Source organism: Centrocercus urophasianus, unplaced genomic scaffold (genome assembly GCF_019232065.1).
Source record: "Centrocercus urophasianus isolate 14NV4802_14NV808 unplaced genomic scaffold, USGS_Curo_1.0 seq_24, whole genome shotgun sequence".
NCBI classification, from domain to species: domain Eukaryota; kingdom Metazoa; phylum Chordata; class Aves; order Galliformes; family Phasianidae; genus Centrocercus; species Centrocercus urophasianus.
In genome coordinates this window covers 45,293-69,659 of record NW_024884800.1, presented here as the reverse complement: position 1 = coordinate 69,659, position 24,367 = coordinate 45,293, and the positions used below count along the sequence as shown (strand labels likewise).

The 24,367-nt window shown below is 40.6% G+C and overlaps 1 protein-coding gene across 1 annotated transcript; it reads left to right on the top strand.

Moving 5' to 3' along the window:
* The first annotated feature begins 1,512 nt into the window (after nt 1–1,512).
* Nucleotides 1,513–22,212, top strand: LAS1L (LAS1 like ribosome biogenesis factor). The gene is made up of 13 exons (XM_042825227.1): nt 1,513–1,710; nt 2,322–2,447; nt 2,627–2,696; nt 4,347–4,428; nt 5,618–5,815; nt 6,839–6,885; nt 8,263–8,372; nt 10,832–10,917; nt 11,866–12,081; nt 13,106–13,241; nt 13,814–14,190; nt 14,742–14,883; nt 21,823–22,212. The coding sequence occupies exons 1-13, from the start codon at nt 1,514–1,516 to the stop codon at nt 21,911–21,913; spliced, it is 1,878 nt and encodes a 625-aa protein (XP_042681161.1). The 5' UTR covers nt 1,513; the 3' UTR covers nt 21,914–22,212.
* The last annotated feature ends 2,155 nt before the right edge of the window (nt 22,213–24,367 follow it).

The following is a 24,367-nucleotide window of genomic DNA, read 5'->3' as shown; positions in this document are numbered from 1 at the left end:
AGAGCAGATCCAGCAGAACTACAATTTCACACTAGCTTTGCCTTAACGTTGCAGCTGTAAATACTAGTTTCATGACAAATAAGACCAGACACTAACTGATACGACAGGAGGTACATTAGGACCCACACGGAGTTACATTGCACAGAAATGCCCCATTCTGACATTCACTGTGAGCTTCCTGTGCAGAAATGACTCTGCAGTACACGCTCAGAGAGCACCCCCTCCTGGGGGCAGCACTGAAAGCTGATCTCCTCAAATGCAGAAAACATCTCCTACGGAACATTTACTGAAAGATGGATGCACACCAGAGGGGGTGGCTGAACACAGAGATAAGCACTGCAGACAACAAACAATGAAACACTTCCTAAATTTGCAGCCAGTAACTTGTAAACCTCTCCATCAACCCCCCAACAGGATTTGACATAAATTCTCAAAGTGGGATTATAGCCTATGATGAATACTACAGATCACCTCCTAAACTGGGGAAAGCAGCCCACCTCTCCATATATTATTACCTTAACCCTGAAAGAGTGAAAAGGTTTTTCAAAGATAAGCCAGATATTTAACTACCACTTAACTCCACAGTTGAAATGTCTTCTTATGCCTGGGCTATGAGGCACTGGTTATCAGTTGATTCATTTCTACCCCAAAAGTTCAATTTCTCTGGCTACACTTTGTTATTCTGCTTCAGCCAACAGCAAGATGCCAGCTGTGCCTCTTGTATTTCTCAAAATCCCAGATTTTCTTCTTCTAAGGCTGTCCCACAGACATTTACAGGGCAGTGGAAATGTTTGGTCCTACAGTAGTTCATTACATAACTAACCATCTCAGCACTCCTATCAAAGAAGAACTTTGGCAGTCGGATGACAGCTGTAGATGTTTGAGGCACGCGATTCTGCAAGGCCACACAGCTTAGTTCCTAAAAACGCATAAAGGATGCTACAGTATGTTGCACTGCTTTGTGCTTGCACAGATTTTCTGACTGCTCAGAATCACTGCATATCTGCAAGAACAGAGCAACATCTGCAGCCTGTACTCGTTGTGCTTAATCCTGCACTCAGGGAAGTTACCAGGAGTTTTACACTGACTGCAGGGGAACTGAGGCAAGCCTCACTCAGGCCATGGGATTGTCCCTGTAGCGGACAGGCAGTAATTCTTCACTGTATTGAGTGTGCAACCAAGTCGCAGCTTCCAGCCTTTTCTGATGGCGCCGAATGAGGTGCTGATATAGTTCCTCAATTTTAGAAGTCATCCTCGTGCCAAGGCTTGTTTCTCCTCCGATCCCGGATGGAAGTCGGCTGCAGAAATGACGACTCTCGCGCTCACCACTTTCCTCCAAAAGGAAAGAAAGAAGAGAAAGAATGGCCAACCGAAAGCTTGCCGCACACAGTCTCGAGCGCTGCCCAGCCCTCTCAGGTCCGTCAGCCCCAGCAGGACGCACCCACAGCCCCGCCTCTCCTCGCCCGGAAGCGCCGCCCGCAGGAGCGGAAGCTCAGCGCGGAAGAGCCGCGCCATGGCGGGCAGCGGCGGGGCGGCGTGGCGCTGCGGCCGGCGGTCCTTTTCCCCCAGCCGTAAGCGGCTGAAGCCGCTGCGAACTGTGGTGGCGTGGAGGGGAAGGGCGGAATGGGACCAGGTGATGGTGGGGTTATACTGCGGAGACAGCCGGCTGCAGCAGGAGGCGCTGGATCGGGTGTCGGCCTGGAAGAGCCGGTACGGGCTGCGTTCCGGCGGAGAGCTGCTTTCTGTGAGCCTGAAGCCCACTGTGCCGGCTCTGCGCCTGGCTGGTCCCGGCCTCGTGTGCCGTGTCCGTAAGGGAGGCTGCGGTCGCGTGCACGTCGCAGGGGCTGCGTCCTGCAGGGCGCCTTCTTGCTGGAGCTTCCAGGCACGCATGGATCGTGCTGTGATATTCGGTCTGTAGGTGCCAGGGAAGGCAGAAGCCCTGCATGCCCTCCGCTTCGTAGACTTGTTTCCGTTGAGACTGTACTGCTCTGAGTGCATCCCAGGACCCCACATCCTCTCATTCCATTTGTGTTCACGCTATACCTCCATAAAGGAGTCCAGTCCAGTCACTGCAATTTCATGCTGTGAGAATATGTACCTGGTATATAAGAGGTTATTTAATGCGTGTAGGAGTAGCAACATAAACACCACCGACAGTAAAGCATTCAGGAACGGATCTTGCTGTCTTTCTATATGCACACCTTCAGGCTTCCTGGTGCTAAAAAACATGAAATGTATTACAAAAACAAACCCTTTTTGGGAGGATGGGGACAGTGGTATAGTCTTATAAGACTGCTCTTTTTTCTTTTTTTCTTCTCTAGGTATGGCCCTAAAATGCCTCTTGCAGTAGATTGCACTGCTGAACTGATTCGTTGCAAGGTCCTAGATTCATCTGGCAAATTGAGATCACATGAGCTTATTCTCTCATATGGACTCGCTCTTGTAAGGTAGGACTCTGAAGGCCTTTATTCTGTAAGAAAAAGATTAGTACATTTTTCACTTCAGTAGTTTGACTTCAGATCTCTGGGTTTCTAGCTTTGTACAGTTTGTGGGGAATTTGTGTGATGGATTCTAAGTTTCTCTACTGCTCTTTGTAAACATTATCTTTTCTATCACCTGCATGCAGATTTGTCAACTTGATCACAGAAAGAAAACAGAAAATGGTCAGTGTTCCTCTGAGAAAACTAGCTATAGAGGTAAATATCTAAAAGTTAATCAGTAACCCATGCATAGAGAAAGAATGTACACATTTTGTATTAAGAATAATAGATCATTTTTTTCTTAAAGATATAAAGTCTAGTTCATTCTAGCAGTAAAGAAATAATACAATGAGAAAGTACAGCAAAAATAATAGCTATAAATGTAGATACAAAGGAAGGAAAAACCCACAACTACTCACCTTTTTAACCCAACCAAACCCAACCCTCAAGTAGACAAGGATATCTACTGAGATACCCTTACCTCCTCTGCCAACCCTTAAATGAGGGCTGGGAAAGAGTGGATCCTGGCTCCACCCCTTCTTGTTATTCAGGTACATTGCATACACCTGGGCTGGCCCTGCCTTCCCAGCACGTGGTCCATTACTGCTTTCAGATATGGCTTAGCATTTCTGCTATAAAAGCCTTAAAGAGAGTTGATGAACTTTGAAGTTTTATTGAAAGTCTTGATTTAGATGTAAATGATGCTACTCTACAGGTATGTTATTTGGTTTTATTATTACAGTAATGAAAAAGAGCTCTGTCTAAATTCAGTTATTAAGAACCAAGGTTATATTAAAAGTGCTTAGTTGTATTTTGAGGTGGTTTTTTTTTTGTCTTGCTAGTCTCAGTTGTTTTTGGTGAGTTTGTCTAGTTCAATACAAAGAAGAAAAGATTCAATATGTAATTGTAGTAGCAATTTGAGTCCTTTTAATGCTTGCTGTACTGACCATCATTTCTGAGTTGAAACAGAAAGCTTTGAATATGAAAAACAAATGGTATTTGAAACTTGCTGTAGATGTAACCTTGTTAGGTACTCCTGCATGGGAGTAAGTAACTGTGGATTTTTTTTTTTTTTTTTCTCTTTTAAGGGAGATACTTCTACTCACCTTCTACCAGTGATTAGACTTACTGATAGGTGTCTTTAATAGTCAGATAGCTATAAGAAAAAAAATAAATAGCATGGTTGTGTTTCATATACAAATACTGTCTAGCTTGTTTAATTAATTTAAATAAAAACTGACTTATGTTATGTAGTGGAAATGCTAAGTTACAGTCTTAAACAATGATGGAGCACCTGGTGGGATGGTAGGGCCAACCCAGGGGAGCTCACATGTATGTGGTGTAGCTGAGTGACTGGAAGGGATGGAGCCAGGCTCCACCCCTTCTCTGATGTTATTTAAGAATTGGCCCTGGAGGTGAGGGTACTTTTTGCTGGAGATTCCTGCCCACCTGAGTCCTTTTGAAGTTAAGTAGCTCTTTTCCTTTATTTCTGTGGCTGCCCTGTGCGGGTTTATTCTTATTTGCTGTAGCTGAAGACTTTACCACCCACGTGTTATTATCCTGTTATGGCATTATAGTATATTATACAGCTCTACACAGTACTTCTGTCTGGAGAGGCAGCTGTTTTTACAGGAAAAGTGGGAGAACTTAAATTGTAAAATCACATCTGTATGGTTTCTAGGTTAAAGGAGGGCGGAGAATCAGAGGAGGGGTCTTTTCCCACTGTTGATGGGGGAAGCTGGGAAGTGCCATGCTGAGGTGGCTTAGAAGTGCTATTCCCACCCAGTAAGAGGCTTTGTGGGGCTGTATTTGGATTTAGCGTGATTCCTTGCAGCTTTGTGGTGATGTCTGTGACTGCTCTTGCAGGTGGATATCCCTATCTGGGTTGTGGACCTCCGTCATGAGCTGACTCATGGGAAGCTGCCCCGCTTGGCTCTGTGCCGCAAGGGTGAGTACTGCCTATGGGCATTATGGATAGGCCTTTCCAGTGATATCTAGTGATGTCTGTCACATGGTACCCTCACCAGCAGGCAAATGGGGAGCTCTGAGGAGAACAACCATCTCTACTGAGACTCTGCCTAGCAGGCTGTGGGCTCAACCTGGAAGGGAGAATTGTAATGCGAAACACTTAGGGGAGTGTACTTTGTGAGGGTAGCTGAAGTATGCTTGGTGGAGAACAGGCAGGAAAACTAGGAAGGAAATGTTGCTCTTCACTCTCCATTGTCTTCTGCTGCTGGCAGTGCTGAGGCAGAGTCCCAGTTCTTGGGAGATAGTCAGTGTTAGGCTTTCAGAAAGGACTGAAAGTTCTCTTCCTCACATGGAAAGGAATGATATGCCATTTGATGAAAATGGGAAATGGGCTGTGCCACTGCAGATGTTATTCTACTTTGCTGGCTCCACGCAGAGGTGCATCACAGGGCAGGTATTCTGAGACACTTGGAAAAAAATACTGGAAATAGTAGTTTGCTGCTATTGTTTCTAACAGCACATGAAGTCCATGTCAGTGAAGGAGGTATATGCTTTTCCTAAGGGTTTGGATGTACATGAGACTGTTAAATGAATTTAGGGGAAATGCAGAATTGCAAGCAGTATTGCAAGCCTGAGTAAATTACCAGCTCATAGTGCTTGAAACAATTCCTGGGAATTTGGAGTTCAGCACTGAGGAGCCAGATTAATCATATTCAGCATTGTCTTTAAGTTGAGTTGACCAGTGAAATAGTGGTGGGATAAAGAGTTGTTAGTTTTTTGTTCTATCTAATGTATGGTTACTGTAATATCTATACAAAAAAGTGACGTTGCTGTAGATACCGTGTTGATCATTGAGATATTGAAGAATTGACTTATCTTCTCACCAGAATGTTGCTGTGTGAACTTAGTTTCCACTTAAATTTGGCCTTGCTTGACTGAAGCAAGGTGTTGTAGGTGTTACCAGGATTTATGGGGCTTGAAGCGTTTTTTTTTTTTTAATTCATTCATGTTTTTATTAACAGAGTTGTGTGTGATTTCAGATTCATAACTTGTTAGCAGTATTTCTAATCACAATGCAAGTTAGCAATGTGCCACCTGTATTTTTTTTTTTGAAAAAAAAAAAAAAAGTAAATGTCACTGAGAAGAGAATGTTTTATATTCTCCTGTAGGCTGTGATGTTGTGCTGGACTGGCTACGAAAGACATATTGGAGCCGTCAGTTGGGCAATAATTTGTGTGAGGAAAGTGAAGAGGAGGATGAGGAAGAGGAACAGGAAGAGATGGAGGCAAACACAGAGTTGGGTAGTGACACATGGGAGATTCAAACCCCACAGCATGAGGTCTGTCAGAAACATAAGGAATTCCATGGTAGGTGTCCATGAAACAATGAAAAAACTTGGAAAAAAATTAAATCTTTAACCTGTGCTGGCAGAGCATTTTAAAGTGTCATCTTCTAGGCTGTACAGGGGCTAAAGTTGTACCTTCAGCTCATATTTTGGGATTACTGTTTATGCCTTAGTAGATTTTAGGGTGATTTAAGTTCTGTGACACTGAATAAGCAATGTTGTAATCAGTGGCAGCAGTTAAAATATGGTGGTTTAAGACAATGCTGTGAAAGTTAGTTCTAGTGTTGTAACAGCCACAGTTTTGTTTGGATGAGATGCAAGCTTGTGGTGTTTTTTCTTCTCCCTGTCTACTCTAGGCAAGAAAAAGAACACTGTACCCCAAACTGCTGAGTAAGAGAAACACAGTGTTATTGTAGACCTGCTGGTCTATAAGTTTAAAATAAATGGAATGGCAATGATCTATCGGTCTAACAGTTAAAATGCATCTGAAGTTTAATCGTGTGGTTGGCATCCTGATAGCAGGTGTCTGTGATACCCGACTGTTGATGTGTTTTGGAAGACAGTGCTAATTCAGGGATAGTCAGTGGTCCCAGAGATGGAGGAGGGACTTCATTGAGGTGGTGCAGGATTTTAATACATCAGGCTATGGTAGGTTTGTGAGTAGCCGCAATCATGTCATGGTGGATTTGAAGTGACTTATGTTCCTGCAGGCAGTTCATGTTCAGACACAAGTTTTTTTCCTAGACTGATTTGTTCAAGGAATTTTTGAAGCTGACTGTGTTTATCTACTTCTCCTTGGCCACTGCTAATGATAAAATACTGAACTCCTAGACCAAAATTTGCAGTACTAGGAAAGTCTGGAAATTGTTGGGAGTTGGGTAGAAGTCTTCAATATTTTCTGTCCCAGGATTTATGATTTCATTCCACTGATGTCTTCCTTGAGCATGCATTTGCAGAGCTAAGCAGCTTACCTATGCTTGACAAAGCTCTGTATTGTTGACCCATTCCCTGTTTTAAGTGTGTGTATATATATGTTTATTTCTAGAAAAAGTCAGAGATGTGTTGATATCCTACAAAAATGAGCAGTTTCAGGTAAGCATAGCCTGGTCTGCTTCTCCCTTTATTTGGATGGGAACGTGTTTTAGAGGTGCTCTTTCTCGCCTGCTTTTTGAATACCTCAGTATTGGATTCTAATGGGATCCTAATGGTTGTTGATTATTCATCTCCTCTGTTTCAGTTGTTTGATCTTCAAATATTCCGTGCTCAACTATGAGATCAGAATGGAGAGTATTATTGTAGTCAAACTGCTGCTGGATTCTTATTCCTTTTCCTTTATGTAACTTTTTTTGTTGTGGTAGGCTCATGTTTTCCTTCATACATCTCACTTCAAAGACATTTAATAAAGTATATTTGTAATATAGCTTAGCTAGCAGCGAAATTATAAGTGTGTATTGGGCCTCTCCCTTATTCTTGACGAAGAAGGGGGAACTTCCTTTCTGTTACTGGGCAGGGAAACAATTGACTGCTTACACAAATTCAAAGGTATTTTTTTTTTTTTAGGTTTTTAGATAATTTTCTCAGGATGCTTTGTTTTATGGTTAATGTGAGGTAGCAGAGTAGAAGAGAGATGGTGTAGAAGGAGGAAACCTGTATTTTGCTTTATTCTTGAAACTCCGAATTATAAAACTTTCTGCATTCTTCTTTCTAGCTTTTTTCTTCACACTTCCCTAGCTCTAGGTAGGTTAGGGCTTTTACAAGAAAAAACAGTTGCAATCAAAATTGTACTTAGAGGTATTTGATTTCAGCTTCTAACAAGTCAGTGCTCTCAGGAGTGTTTAATGGCTAAAGCTTTCTGAAGCAAATTTTAAGTGTGATCTATGGGCTTAGATAATGTCAGTTTCTCTCTATCCCATTTACAACTGTTAAGAAAACACAAGACCTGAAGGCAACACAAGTTACAACAAGCAGTATTAAGTTCCAAGCCCTTGCTTTAGTCTCTAATACATGTTAATTTATTAATTCAATCCAGATAAGCTGCTTTCTGTACTGCTATGTCCTTGTATTCATGGATGTGATATATTGCTTGTTTTTTAGAGTGGATCTATATTCTAGTAAAATATGTTAAAGCCCTACCAGTTAACTGTTCTGACTGACTGTGTGTGTGTGTGTGTGTGTGTGTGTGTGTGCTGTTCAACAACCTTGTTTCTTGCCTTATTTTTCGTGGGGTCCTTCCGACTGGAAGGAAGAGAAGAATGTGTAGTGAGCGAAGGTTATAGTTAGGAGTTCCATATTAATTGTTTTCTGGAAGTGAAATGGAGGCAACAGTAAGATCCAAAAATAGGACTGTTTTGGAGGCCACAACTAAGGTGAATCCACCTCACTGAGCTGTTAAGGCATAGGAATGGGAGAGCTTTTGCAATTAGGGTCAGTGCAGGCTCCCGTTAATGCCTGGATTTTTCCTTTGCTCAGGTTATGCAGGCAGTCCAGTCTGTTTCAAAGTCTCGAGAACTGTGGTCTAATTCTTCTTCAGAAGTGGACTGGATTCTGGCTCAGATCAAAGACTTAATGCAGGAGAACAGGTATGTCTCTGAAAATTAACTGAGATGGAAGACTGTGAAGCTGCACCTGCAGACCTTTCTCACTATCTGTTCACTGTGTTGTTCAGCTGTTCCTTAAGCAATTTGTTGATTGCCTCAAAGCCTTTGAGCACGAAGTTATTAATCTCTCATAATGAATGTTTCCTGTGCATGCGGGTCTTAAAGGCATGCGATGTGTTCTGTGTCTTTAGCTGTTCTGACCCTGAGGTGTGTCAGCGTCTTCATCGTTCAAAACCTCTCCTAAGAGCTCTATGTAGACTTCGATATCACAGTAACCTTCAGGATTTTTCAAAATTGCACAGCAGTATTTGCTTCTTCTATACTTTATAGTCTTCCCTCACTATAGGGCCTCTGGGACCCAGGATGTTGACACGTTATTATTGCTGTATAAAATTGTGTGGAGTTTCTGTCCCACTCTGAGAAACACGATCAGTGTATCTTTAGAGGGGAGAGACAGTCAAGTTTAAATTTGAGCTGTAACTCGTAATGCTTTTAATGTGAACATGTATGTCATACAAGCTGCTGGTTAAATTAAGAAGCTGTCAGGTGTTGTGCTAGAAGTTGTTACAGCTTGTGATAAATACCTTCTCTGCTGATAAGGCTGGTTCCTCACTTCTGAAGGATGCTCTCCAGCAAATAACAAATACTTCTGAGAGCGGTGTGCTGGGAGGAATCTGTGTTGGCCTGCTTGTGGTGTTATCTGGCCAGTCTGCAAGCAAGTTTGCTTTCCTGCAATTAGTTTTGCACCTCTGTAATGATTTAACAGGCTTGAATTTAGACATGTCTTTAAGCTGCTTGAATCTACTCCAGTGGAATGTTGTTCTGTTCAGGGTGGTGTAACTGGAATTTGGCAGGCTTTTATGCATGACTGTTTGTACAAAAGCTTTAGTCTGGCAGATGCACAGAGCAGTTGAAAAGTAACATCCCAAACTCAACTCCACCTCTAGCTTGGAAAAAATCTGTGTGTGGTGATGTGTTGATGAATGGCTTCTGTTTATATCAACAAAAAACACCTGCATGTAGATCTTTTATTTGGGAAAACTGCTACTGTGGCTGAGTAGTTAAAGTACTTCAATGTTGGTTTTGCAGTGTGTATGCCTGTGTCCTTCCAAGCTGGTAATTCAGATCAAAGGATTTGATTTTTCCTGTATTTCAGAAAGACCTACTTACCAAAATATTTTGGGATAGCTGTAAATTACAAATTTCCTATTGAAGTCCTCTGCTGCTGGAAGACTTGCACTGTACTTCTCAGAGTGGTAGCAGTTGAAATGACGTATTGCATCTGAACGAAGCATTGAAGTGCTTTGTATAAGCTAGTATAGTGCATGTCATTACTGACAAACGCTAAATTCCAGTATGAGCAATTTGAGCTGCCTGAGCATGATGTACATTCAGGAAAATAAGTACACTCATATGGAGGGGGATATAAAAGCTGTTTGAAAGCCTCAAGCTGCTAGAGCAAACCATAAGATTTCTCTTGCTCCCATACTTCATCCTTGAGTGCCTGCTTAAGCTATTTTTATTCCAGCATCCAGGTGCAAGTTGTAAAGAACACAAGCTGTTCTGTTTATAGTCAGTGGAAAGCTGTGCCTATGTTCAAGTTTTTTGTAACCACGTACACGTTTTCTTTCAGACCTCAGAGTGATTAAAAGCAGCTACCAGAAAGATTCTTATGTGTACCACTTCTGTTTGTTAGTAACAGCATATCAGCTGTACTGAAATTGAGACTCTCTCATATGAGATTCCACTGATACTTATACGGCAACATAAATACACTGATGGTATGAGGGAGAGAATCAGAAAAAAAGACAAAGAACTTGAGTGTTGAGATAAACTATTTACTATTTACCTAGATAGTAAAAAAGAGGGGGGAAAAAGGATAGTAGTTATAGTAAAATATGTATAAAAATAATTGATGCACAAGGAATCGTTTACCACCCACCAACTGTTGTTCAGCTAGTCCTCGAGTAGCACAGGCTGCTTGACCAACTTCCCCCCGTTTTCGTATGTATAGTGTTTTATTTGCATGCTGTGGTATGGAATGGAGTATCCCTTTGATCATTTTAGGTCATCTGTCCTGGTTCTGTACCCTCCCAAATTTTGTGCCTCTTCAGCTCTGCTCATAGGTGCAACAGTACAAGAAGCTGAGTAACTGAAATGTCATTGGCTCTGTACAGCACTGCTCAACAGTAATTAGAAACACTGGTGTGTTTTCAACATTGTTTTTCCTCTGGAGCCAAAATATCCCAGCTGAAACCAGGACATCTTTCCAAGTTTCACTGAGACATATCCAACACAAAACCAGCAGGTTTTAGTGCTTTAAAACAAGCTACTTCACCGCAGTTATACTTGGCTTATGAAGATGTTACAGAACTGGTGCAAGTGGTGTTTTGATATGTGAAGGACTAAATGGTATCAATTAGACTTTGTGATTGTTCTAGGGAGACAGTGGCTGAAGTTCTTCTCAGTGATGGCTTTCTCATTCCAACAACAGATTGTCTGAAGATGTTAAACATAAAGTATGAAGGTGAGTGTTTTGGGAACCATGTGACTTGTGTAAAAAGCACATAGCCAATATTACAATCAGTTCTGTTCTTTTTCATCATTATATTGAGATCTGTAATTCTCTGCATAATTTTTTTGTCTGTGACCTTAAACATCTTTGAGCTTTTCTATAGACCCCTTTATGGACGTATCTAGCCATTTCTTTTACATAAATCTTTGTTATGGAAGCACAACTCTTCAGCACTGAATGCTGCTTGCTTCTCTGCCCATATCCAAAATAGTTACTTATTTAATCAGCTCTCTCTAGTTGCTTTTCTGTACTGAAGCTATGAACCTGATACATATATATATATATGTATATATATATATGTATGTTTTTTTTGAGTCTTGCTTATTAAGTGCATCATAGTTCCATGCTGCTGTCCACTTGGATGGAGTTGCATGGGTTTCCTGCAAAAGAATTAAGGAGCAATGAAAATTAACCAATTGTTTATCTTCCTGAAAACATACCTCGACACCAGCCAGAATACTTCCCAAGAATGATCCCAAACTTCTGTGGCTATATTACACTAGTGAACTTCTAGGAGTTCCTTGATTCTGTGTTGGTTTTCTCTATCTGCTTTCCCTTAGCAAGTTGTTCTGAGACACAATAGTTCTTCATTGTGTGAAATGGACTTAAGCTGGCAAGAAATCAGTAAAGCAGAAGTAGATGTTCCTGTGCTTTACCATGGTATTTTTTGCTGTTGTTGGACTATCCTTGTTTGTTGTTGGTTTGCTTACCTTAACTTACCTTAATTTACTAATGAAAGAAAATAATAGCTGTGCATTCAATGATGATCCCAGAAAAAAAGAAACAAAATAGTATTATCAGTGTAACCTACTTTATTTTGAGACAAAGTCACACCAACAGCTCACAAAAAAAAACCAAAACAGTGATTTTTGGCTTCTCTTTTTTCACATATTATTGCAGCAAATAAAGAGGTATGGCAGTTCAAAATTCCTCAGACACTTTACTGCTTCTGGCAGCCATTGCTGACAAGCATCCTTTCCCGAAGTTTTACACAGACCCTAATAGACAAAATGTTCATGAAGTTGAAGGAATGTTCTGGCTCTTCAGAACTCCAGTCTCAATTCCTGATCAACTGGATTTCTGAGATGCTGACTAGCATTGCTAGAGTTAACAGTGGTGAGTATGTCTGGAATTTCAAAACAAAGTAGGCAGCTCTTCTGTGCCGTTGTAGGAATAAAGAGAGTGATATGAGTCCTTTAGCCTGGAAGTGTAATAACATAATTATTACTCTTTTCATATTGACCGCTGTCATCACTGCATTTCTTATACTTTTTTTAACTTGCAGCGTAGTTCTGTCATGTTTAGCAATAGTTTGAAGTTATTATTTTTCTTGCAATATAGCTGTGGCTTCCTCAAGATGTGAAAATCCAGTCTCTGCTATGAAAGATCAGTCCATTGCACAGTAAGAGATAGCAGTACTGTACTAACACAGCTCTGTAGCTTGCCTGTGTGGGATATAGGGCAACAAAGCTGGTGCGGGGTCTGGAGCGCAGGCCTTATGAGAAGCTGCTGAAGGAGCTGGGATTGTTCAGTCTGGAGAAGAGGAGGCTCAGAGGAGATTTATTGTTCTCTGTAACTACCTGAAGGGAGATTGTAGTGAGCTGGGGGTTGGCTTCTTCTCTTGTGTAATTGGTGATAGGACCGGAGGGAATGGCTTCAAACTGCGCCAGGGGAGACTTAAGCTGGATGTTAGGAAATAAATACTGCTTATCTGAAAGAGTGGTCAGGCACTGGAGTAGGCTGCCCAGGGAGGTGGTGGAATCACCAACCCTGGAGGTGTTCAAGGAATGATTGGATTTTGTGTTGAGGGACATGGTTTAGTGAGAACTATTGGTGATGGGTGGATGGTTGGACTGGATGATCTTGTAGGTCTTTTCCAACTTTAGTGTTTCTGTGATTATGTGGGATGGAATATGCAGAACAACTCTTCCCCTCCATTGTTGCCACATTGTGAAGCTGATTTAGCTGTTAGTGTATTGGCAAGTCCCTTATAATGGTCTTGACATCCTTTGTCAGCATATCTGGTCTTGGTCTTTAATTAGAATGCCAGCTTGTTTGAGGATAAGAGCTCCAGTAAAAAGCCACAGGGATGATGTGTGTGTTTTTATGAAGTTTGACAGCGTTGTATTTCTCTTTGAAGGGAAGAAAAGACGTCGCTGTAACAAACGAGCACACATGAAGGAATTGTTCCTTCAAAAAGTTCCTTTGCAGTGGGTGAGACTGACAGATAACTGCTTGGAAGCTCCCTGCTGGGCAACCCCACACCTCCTTCAGCTGTAAGTTTGATTCTGTGATCTAGAAAAGGGACAGCAACCAGTCCTTTGTAAGAGCTTTGGACAGATCTCCTGTGTTATGATGAGTTTTGGCTGTGTTCCTTTCCCTTCCTTTGCATCTGGCAGAATCATGGCAGATGTATGTGAAACCCCTCCTGTTGCTGCTCATCTCCCCTGGAGATTCTACAAAGAGATGGGGGACAAGTTAAAAGAATTTTGCCTTCAAAATGAAAGTGAAAATTGCCTTGAAAGATGATAAATAGCTAGATGAAAAGTGGTAGCAGCAGAGAGGTGATTGCTTATGTGCATGGTATGGGTTTTAGTGTGTGGCAGCTTTTTCACGTGAGAACAGCAAAGCAAAAATTCAGTTAAAGGTATCCTAAGTCCTTAATTTTAATCACAGAGAGTGTATTCCAGCATCCGCTCTGTAGGAGTAATCAGATTTGCCTCTTAGTGGAGATAAGATTGAGCTGTCTTAGAGGAAACTTAAACTTAAAAGGCTGCTCTGTTTGTAGACTTCTATCTGGAATCTTGTTTTGATTTTGAGACTTTTATATTGCTCCTTTCCTTTCTAGGATCCTCACAAGCATGAGACCTCGTTTGCCACGTTCTTCACGAAAGAATCTTCTCTATCTCACATCCATTTACACGGAAGAAGGTGGCCCTTTGTCCACTCCAGGCCTCTCTTCGGACTGCAGCAAACAGCCAGTTTATACTATAGAGAGCCTACAGTGGAGGGCTAGGCTAGAAAATCAGGTCAAAAATGAAGGGCAGACTATTGAGAAACAAGATGATGTACAAGAGAGAAATGATGGTGTAGAGGAGGTAGAGGAGGAGGAAGAAGAGATACCTGAAACAAATTGTTTGGAAGGACTTGCTCATTCTAATATCATGGTGGCTATTGCTGAGAAAAAAGCAGAGCTGCAAGGGTCTGCCTGGCAGATTGTTGCAGGTAAAAAGTGATTTCATAAGACTTAATATTCCAAATCCCTTGTAACTGCTTTATCCAGTCTATCTTTTATGTGCAAGTACCATCTCTCCCTAAAAGCTCTTAAACTACTGTTTTTTTTTTTTTTTTTCCAAAGGCACGTTGTTACTGCTTCTAAGTTGGTATGTGGAAATCAGTATGTCAGTTTCAAACAAAAGTATCTTTAAAGGAGAGAGGTAGATAGTATGGTTTGCTCTGGAATAGTCTGAGGATTCTTTTGATGGACGTTGCCTCACAGTTCTTTGGATAAGAAGTGCTGCAAAGAATGTGTGATATTACCTGGCTCCAGATGTGTTCGTACTGTGTCATATGCTACAGTGACTTTCTTTGAAAGAGATAAGCTTATAAAGGAAACTAATTAGAACTGTAGTTCAGTTTTATTATTTTTTAGTACCTAAGAGTATTCATTTTTGCTGAGTTGTATGAAGCAATATTTTTGGATTTGAAGTGAGTCTTGCTTTTTAAAGTCTTTGATTAGCTTTGACTTCTATTTTATGTACTGTATCTTTACTCAGATGAAGTGCAGTGGAAGGACTTTCCTCTTGGGAAACTCCCAGGTCAGACCGATGACCCTGATGGTCTCATGTTGGATAATTACTCCATGATGTCTCTGCTTGATCAGCCAGCGAAAGATGAGTGGAAGTCTTCCACTACAAAGTGAGTAGTGGTGTGGGCAGAACTCTGTCCCTTAACTATGAAATGTATTTATCTATGCCTTTTACTACCATGTGTAAAATCAGGACTGGTTTTCAGACTGTTACTTCTGTAGTAGTTTGACAGAAATACTCACCAGTATTTCTAGTATCTACTGACTGCTCTTGTGTGCATCTTTCAAGTAATGTGTAAGGAAGGACCTTTGTAGCGCTGATGTAATGGCCTAGTAGTCTACTTACTGTAGGTATGTATACATAAGAGCAAAGAATGTTGCTATAAGGAGGACTGTCAGCTTTTGATGATTTCTGAAAGGTTCTTGTGCTTAGGTGAAATATGAATTTCAGCCTGACCTTGGCCTTTACCTTGGAGATGCTTGGAGAATACTCTTCCAGTAATCAGATCAGAAAAGCTTCTAAGGCACACAGCTCTTCTGTTCATGGGAGAGGCAAATTTTTGTTCACATGTGCTGAAACACTTCTTTTGGGATCTACAAATGGATAGTTGGAAGTACATGTCCTGTTCTATCGTTTTTTGGGGTTTTTTTTCCAGTTTCTTAGTCCTTGTCTTATAGGCATTGCTTAATAATTTGCTGCATATATGGAGAAACAGGTTGGTAACATTACAAAATTTGTGACAGAGTGGTTGGTGTAGTTTGTTTATATTTTCATGATTAGGAGATCATGCCTTTTTATTTTATAGTGCAAAGTAGTAGATTGCCCTGGAGGACATGAGCCCTTTCTGTCCAGCTAAGGAGGGTGCAATTAGTATGGTGATGCTTTGCTAAGAGGCTTTTGCTGATGTTGCCATGGAACTAGCCACTGGTGAAACTGATTACACAAGCTGTTTTATAAACCTTGCTCTAGGGGAAAAAAAAAAAAAAAAAAGCCTGAGCCAGCACTAAGCATCTTGCGATAAAAAGTGAGGGTGTCATTTTTTTTTTTTACGTATGGTATTCTGTTCTCCATGCATTCCATAATAAGTAAAGCAGGAAGAGGGAAAGCTACATGCAGAACGTGGCAGACTTCAAGAAGAAATGACGTAAGAGCTGATTTGTGCTGCAGTGCAGTGCTTTGATTGTTACAGAAGCAGAATGAGCCTCTACTAATTGCTGCATTGCAGACTTGCACAAAGTGTGTTGCCTGGCCCATGTAACATAACTTTTTTTTTTTTTTAATTCTTACAGCAGAGAAACATAAAGCAATTTATAATTGTCTTGCTAATCTGAGAGTTCTACTGGTAGCAGCAAGACAAGCAAATCAAAAGTATGCTGTGAAGGTGTAAACCTGGACACTTAAAGTAATAGAAGTCATACCAATTTCTTCTTGCTGTGGGCTCCTTTTATATTATCTTGAAAATAGTCGTATGCATAGATTACTGGATTGTGGGAATACAAGAAAAACTGTTCAGAGCAGCAGCTGTGGAGCAAGATAAGCAGCATGATAACCAAGGACACCTTTAGAAGAAGAAAGAACATCTGATGGCTGCTATTGGATAAGTGCCTGCGTGAAGGGTTGAAGAGTGTTTTGTAGAATGCTCTGTTAACGCGTATAAATAGAGTAGTGCTTAACAATAAAGCAGGCTAACAGCTTTTAACCACATTGGTGTGCTGCTGTGTCTCCAGTGTGTCCTGAGAGTCCAGAGACTTCCCCACACTAGATGCTGTTTCTTTGTACTTAAATATGAGACAAAATGGATGATGAAATGGCTACAGAGGAAAAGAACTTCATTGCTGAAATATAAGAAGGGGCATTTTGCAAGTTCTGTTCTAAGCAATGTCTTAGATGTTACTGCATGTGATTTTTTTTTTTTTTTTTTTTTCTTCCCTTAAGACCAAACAATTGGCTGACAGTAATCAGTGTGAATAAATGTACTTTGCTGCAGTGTTGAGCATGATTTAAGCTGCTCATAGGCATGAGCTGACTCTCAGCGGAAACCACTGAAGATCATTAATGGTAGTTATTCACAGAACTTCACAGTAGAACTCCCCAATGGAGGAAAGAAGAGCCTTAATTTGTTCATTTAAAGATTTCCTTTAAAAACAGTAGAAATATAATGGCATTGGAAATATGCAATGACCTGGTTTAGAGTACTGTTGGTTTTTTTTGTTTTTTTTTTTTCCTAGAAATTGAATCTCAGCACAGTAATAGGGTTAAGTGCTTTGAAAAGCCTGGAACAAATTTGAATCATAAAAAAGAGTTCTCTAAGAGGAGGAGAGAGTGCATGAAGATGACATTTCCTGTCTTTAAGAAGAAGTGCATGCTAGTTTAGTTGCCAGCAAATTGTTTTAGCTGGGTCATTCTGAATTTTAAGGCTATTTAATGCTGGAAAAATTTATCTAGATAACTTCTGGGGTCTCCATCTTTGGAGATATTCAGAACCCACTTGGATGTTGTCTTGAGGGAACGTGTTCTTGATGACCCAACCAGAGTGATTGCCTTTAGAAAGTCTTGAGGTTCCTTTCAACCTCAGTGATCCGATGAGAAGATCTGTGCCTGCTTTTCTTCTTGCTTTCTCAGTGGAAAGTGACAATAGGAATAAACTGCCAATGCAGTTTCAGTAATAACGTATGACCCGAGATGGCCCTGCATTTAACTATTTTTGTCCAAAAAAGTTTGAGGCATCTGTATGAACAGTTAACACTGTCTTTTGGAATGTTATTAGTTCCACTTATCAGTAGTATATTTGAGGACATTCAAGTTAACCACAAAGGGCATGGGATTAGGGAAGAAAAAAACTTTTTAGTGCCAATGTTTCATTGTTTCTTACTGGTTTTGTGCTGTTTCCTCAGTCATTTAGTTCTGTCTACTTGGAGAGCAAACATGGAAGCATGTAAGTTGTGGGGATCGCTATTTTCAGTAAGTGGGAGAGTTCACATATTTGTCAACTATCATGCTCTCCTTTCCCTCCTGTGGCTGAGATTTTTCTGTACCTGACAGCAGACAAGTGGATCAAAAGCAGAAATGCTCTGTCAAAGTACCATTCTGTCTCTGATGTTGGCTGATCAGACTCTGCAACTGTGTAGATCTAGTGCTTTGAAATTATCTGTAAGGTGCTGCGAAAAAATGCCTGCAATTGAGGCAAAAGTCATCAATAGGATGTGCACTTTCTAAAAGTCAGGGCCATCTATATCTTCGGCTCCACAGACTTGCAGCAAATCAAGGTAATGAAGTGCATTCGGAGTTTCCTAGAAAATTTGAAAAAAGGGTTTGAAAGAGGCACAAATCATGTAGCAGAAGCGCAGCTTTTTTTCTGCAGTCCTAACTCACCAAGTCCACAGATGAGAATGGAGCATTTTAGTAATCTTATGATGTGTTTAACCAATGCAACACCTATGTTACTTAACATCTGCTGAATTCTGCTTGCCCTTGTTTGAGGTTTGTACTTCTTACTGTTTAATTCCTATGAATCTGTGAAAATAGACTTCAGATGGTGTTATCAGAAATCCAGGGAAGAAACTGTCTGAACTGCAATGTGGTGTTAGAAAGCGGCGTTCCTTTATTCCTCACCATGCCTACTGGGCAACTTGACAGGCAAGTGCACCCCCTCCGAGTTCAGGTTCTATGTTTGAGCAGCTCAGGCACAGCTATGCAATTCATTGGTGTACATCTTCATTCTTTTTCAAGGGCTGGTAGATGTGCCAGTGTCCCTTTGGGTGCTCAGTGGTGTCTAGGGTGGCCATGTGCCCACCTACTTCTTCCCTTTTTTTCACCATCCACTTCATCACTGAAACCTTTAACCCTCTTCCATCCTCTTTCCCCACTTTGGAAGATTTCCATTGCTTATTAGGCCATAGTGAACCACTTTTTAAAAACAATGTCTATGGAACTGGAAGAAATTGGCCTTGCATGTTTTGAGGCAAAAGATAAAAGTATTGTGATTCCGGTACTTCTCATGAGGCAAAATACAAAAGTATTCTATTATGTCCTCAATTATTGAGGAAAAACAAGACTGTTCACCCACTGAAACTGACATGGAAAGTTTTAGAACTGTCAGTTGTGGATTTCTTTTGCTAAACTAATATATTGGTTCTTAAACTAATGCACTAATCCCTGTTGCTAAACAAATCAACCTACATCACTGGCAACCTCTCTTACCTTTTAAAGATGAACCCAATATTGAGAGACACTCAAAAGCCCTTTTCATGCATTTCACTTCTGTTTTTACTGCTGTTCTGGAGGTTCAGGAAATAGGAAAATGTGCCTTTCTTGAGATTAAAGAAACAGCCTCAGCATCCACAAAGTTTTTTTTCCACAAGGTTGTCAGCTATGTTGTGATTTGTTCTTACCCTGCTCCTCTTTGCTTGTTCTTTGTTGCAGTTTGGCCTCTGGTAGACTTGTGCAGTTTTTCTGGTTTGCCATCAGATCTTGCAAAAGACTGATACGAGGTGTCCGTGTAGTTTGTGTAGATAATGGAAGGGTGAGTGTTTGTACTGAGCAGATATGGGAGATTCTGCCAGGATTTGCATCTGAATAGATAAGGTTTCAGGAGTCTTTGGATGAAATATGTATGTACCTCTGAGAAGACCTTTTTGTGCAAGGTATGTGTGATAGGAGGACAGTATCCCTCACGCATTCAGTGCTGCTATTAAAGGATGCTTAACTTCTAACACTCCAGCTAGAGTCTTAGGTAGTTTCTAGGTCGACTGCTTTACAGAAATAAGACAAGCTTGCTGTTTCCAAAACAGAATAGCTTGAATCTTGAAAAAAAGCAAAATAACTTTCAATCTATGTCAGTTCAGCCAAACCCAATGAATTTTGATGCTGTATTCCACTATTATCTGTCTTTGCAGATATATCCTTTGGAAAGAAAAAAAATAGTGGTTGGAAGACAAGGTAGCATTGATTATGGAAAAAGCACTTCTCCCTTGAATCCCAAGAAATAAATTTGTTACCCTCTTTGGCAATAGCCTAGTTTCGTCATTCCTGAAAAGCAGTTGCTCTGCTGTGATAAGCTTGTTCTTGGTGCCTTTCATGCAGTACGTTTTAGAGGCAGAGATGATATCGGTGTCTGTCTCGAGTCTCTGTCCTAGGAATGACATAGGTGAAGTCAAGAGTAATGAGGAGTAGGAGTCACAAGGGAACAAAAACTATTCCGTTAGCAGGCTGAATGCTGGGTAGTTTCCAACAGCCAGACAACATCAGGTCATTCTTTCTGGGTGTGACATCTACGATGTTGCTGTGCTCGCTTTTTTTTACAAGGCCCTTGGCAGTGTTTCATTTGAGCAAGTGGTGTCCAGGAGGTGTTTTGACCCCAAAGGAGAAACTGTCTGTCTGTGCATCTCTGAGCGGCAGCTTCTGCTGTATTGCAGTTATTCCAGTACTGATCATTTGGAAAAGGCGTTGAGTTTTTTTTACTGTATAGCTTCAAATTATTTTATAAAACTCTCAAACAAGAGCTCAGTCTTGTTTGCAGAAATGTGATGTAATTTTGTGATTTGATTTTTGGTTTAACATGAGACACAAATTCCTGTGATGTTTTGATACTTCAGAAAAACTTGCAGGTCCTTCTTTCCTGGATGCAAAAGACTGTTCTTTCATGGTTTTTCTGGTGTTCAGATTTTGTGCTTAGGGTTACTGTAGGGTTGGTTACTGCAGCAACCTCTGAAGCTTTGAATAGCTGCTGTCATTCTCATGTGGATTTTTTTTTTTTTTTTTTTTTGTGGTAAGCTCTTGTGCCCTTTTACTCCCAGTGTCAGTTCTACTTAATGGTAGGGACAGAGTGGCTGTTAGAAATGACTTTGTTTCTGAGAGTGGAAATTGGTGACATGCAGTGGCTTCAGGGATTGAATCAAGAGGTTTTTACTGATGTTTCAGAAATTGCATTAATCATTCAGTGCTCATGGGTAATGGCTGGATTTTTTTTTTTTTTTTTTTTTTGTCCTAAAGATGAAATGTGTAAGCGGGTGGATGAAAGGGGTCGAATGTGCTGGAGGGTAAAGATGGGTGGAAAGGGGATATAATCCTATCCTGGAGGATGATTGGTTGTGGCAGGGGCAGCATGAGCTCTCCTTGAGCATATATGAAAAGCATGGAGAGGAGGAGCAGACTTTCCCTTTTTCCTTCTTCCTTGTCAGATATCAGGTTTGAAGTAGATCCTTTAAAAACACATTATTGTTAAATTTGAGCTTTCATTTTCTCCATTCTCGTAAAACAAAAATAATAAAATGAACCCTTATCTGATCCATATAACAACAAAGTCATGGTTTAAATTGCTGTGCGTAGAAAAGCTTTGGGTAGGGAATGGCTTACCTTTGTTCTTCACCTGCTGTTTGAATTTTGTTTAAGAATGCCTTGTCTGGGAATGCTGTGGGAAAAATAATTGTTCCTTGGTGTGCTGGTGTTAGTGAGTCATTGGCATCTGTGAGACCAGTCCTATTTGGTAACTTCTGCAAGGAAGAGATTTCACACCTGTTTAAGGATGAGCCACTTTCTAAAACTGGAAATGACTTTGCATGCTGGGAGTGATACCAAACTGTAACTTCCCTTAGGCTCTGTGAAGGCTCTGGTTTCTGTGACTTCTGTATTAAGCTGCAGGAATGGCTAATTTCTGTGAGGAAACGTAAGAGCATTATAACATTGGTAGTTCATGACAGGCTATTTTTATGTTGCCTACTTGCTGTGTTAGCATGTTTTCTCCTGATTAGCTGATATTCCTACCTAGCAAATGACAGTTCAGATGAAAATTGATTTGTGGTGGTTTCTGGAATCATGGCTCCCTCACTTTAGTTAGCAAGTGGTGGTCTTTCCTTTGGTTTGTGCTTTGGTATCTGTGTTACCTTAGACTGTGACTTCTCCTGAATGAGCTGCTTAAAAACTAAGATGTTCCAGTAGGTAAATGTTCAGAGCTAAAAAGGGAAAATTACGTTTTTGTAAGTTAAACATGCATCAAAATTACTTGGCTGATATGAGCTCACTGCTTATTTGTTTTCTTTTTTTCTCACAGCTCTGCAGAATTGAATGTTCCTGTGACAGGAGGATTATTATGGACCCAGAATGACTTCCATAAAATAAAAAGTGGCCTTCAACTTTTCTGAGACAGAAAATTGCTCTGCAGCTTTCAATGCAGCACAAGATAAGTGACAGAGAGGAACTTGTGATGGTGGCAGGGAAGTAGCCACTCCAGGATTTTTTTTTCTATGAGGATTTATTACTTTTTACCATATAAAATCACAGTTTTGCAAGCATGTTGTTCTGCTTGTAGCTATTGTCTGCTTAACCACTGTCAAGAACTTTTAGCTCTAGCTGATGCTTGTGAAATACAGTTATTATGTTTTGGAAACCCCTTGTTTAATTTTTTTTGGTGGTTAATAAATATCACTAACTGAAGGCAAAATTCTTTATGGATTCTGTTTTTCTTTTGGATATTCTGGAAGAGGTCTGCTGGTTCCTGTTGGTCATAATACTGAGAGCCCTTCCCTTTCAGTGACACCAGTATTGTCATTTGTTAGTTTGGATTATTTAGCCAGCATAAGGTCATGCTATAATTTTCATCTAGCTATGATTTCAAACGAAGGTGAGTTTTGTCTGGTGTTATTTATATTCATGACTTTGCTGAGGTTGAAAAGTCTCTTTGCTGTAGAGCTAGCATGATAAGCTAGCATGTGGAAATGGACTTGGTTGCTGTTTTAGATAATTGATGAGAGCAAGCATTTGCAGCTTTTTTTTCCCTGAGTTCAGTTTTCTTTGTGTTAACTTGTATTAAATGTTCTTGTTGCTTAGCAGCTTCTACAATTACTTGTAAAAAAAAATTAGGAGTTGAAGCACTTATTTCAAGATTTCTCTGTAATAATTTGTTGGAGTGTATCTTCCAGGGGTTTAAGACAGAGCTTTTGTCTGAATCAGTCTAATAACTTGCAGTAGTTAAGAAACTAAACAATAACAGGAAAATGTCAGTGCGGCATTGTGCAGTGGCATCTTTTTAATTCCTTATAGTTACCGTTCTCATTAGGTGCTAACACTGTTATTATATGTGCTATTTATACTTTTAAAGAGATGCAAACAACAGTTCAAAAAGGAAAGCATGCTAACAAATGCTATATGCAACTTCTCCTCCCTTGATAAAGGCGCTCAGTAAAATTTCTTTTTCAGAATGCTGTTTGCTTACTAGAAGTGTGTTCTGAGGGGGGACAAAGAAGGGCCGTGTTGATGTATTCCTTCAGTGCTTAATTTTTTCCTTTGCTTTAAATTGCTTGAGTCTGCCTTTTCCCCTCTGTAAATTTCTTTCCAGACAGGTTTCTACTGTCTGCAATACCACCTCCAAGTGAAGCTCTAGAAGGGACTGGAGATTAAAAATAATAATAATAATTTTCACAGAATCACAGAATTGTAGGGATTGGAAGGGAGCTGCAGAGCTCATGGAGTCCAACCCCCTGCCCAAGCAGTTCCTACAGCAGGTTGCACAGGTCGGCATCCAGGCAGGTCTTGAACATCTGCAGAGCAGGAGACTCCCCCCCCTCCCTGGCAGCCTGTTCCAGTGCTCCGTCACCTCACTGTACAGCCGTTCCTTCGCACATTGGTGCAGAACTTCCTGTGCTGCAGTTTCCGGCCGTTTCCCTTTGTCCTGTCTCCACTCACCACTGAAAAGAGTCCAGCCTCGCCATTCTGCCCCCCACACCTTAGATACTGATAGACCTGGATCAGGTCCCCTCTAGGTCTTTATTTTGGAGCTTTACGTAAGATTGCAAGGATAAATGAGGCAAATGAGAGTCACTGAGGAAGCTGTGGCCTTGGGACCATCACTTTCACATAATGCAACAATGGAATCATTACTGTAACTTATTCCTGCCTGTTCAAGTCTTAAATATTTTGCTTCCTGAATGAAAAGAGCAGTCACTCTCCAATGGACCTCCTGTGCTAAGAAAGGATTACAGTTCTGGGGAGAAAACTGGAGCAGCAAGAGCATCCTGTGGAATCTAATGCTTCTCAGTAGAAGTGTCTGTGAGGGCTGTTCTGACTAACCATAAAGGGAGATGTGGAAGAAACTTCGTAATATGTGTGTTTTAATGTTTTGTAATAGTTTTGTCTTTCGAAGTACCTGGATCCTCCTGGTTATTGTGAAAGCAAACATGGTAGTGGTAGAAGTTTGAGCAAATAGAGATACAGATAAAGGTGATCCTTTTATATCATTTTCCTTCCCCTGTTTTGTTTCCCCAAAACAGTTGAAGTAATTTCGAATCAAATCACTGTGATGCTGTATCCTTCCCCTGAAAAGTGAAATGATGAGGTGTTGAAATAGATGAAGAAAATTGATTTAATAGAAAGATTGATGAGAAGTGGGACCTAATTAACACAAAGAAGTTTCTCCTCTGCTTTTTTTCAAGTAAAATGGAGCATCCTTACTCTCATTCTTTTTCTATGCAGATTTAAACACAGAAGCTGAGCATTATATGACTTCACAATTTGGGTATTCTTCCTGTAAATCAACAAGAAGTGTTGAGATATAACCTGGATGTGTTGTGACAGTTGTTTGGGACAAAAAGCTCTTCTGA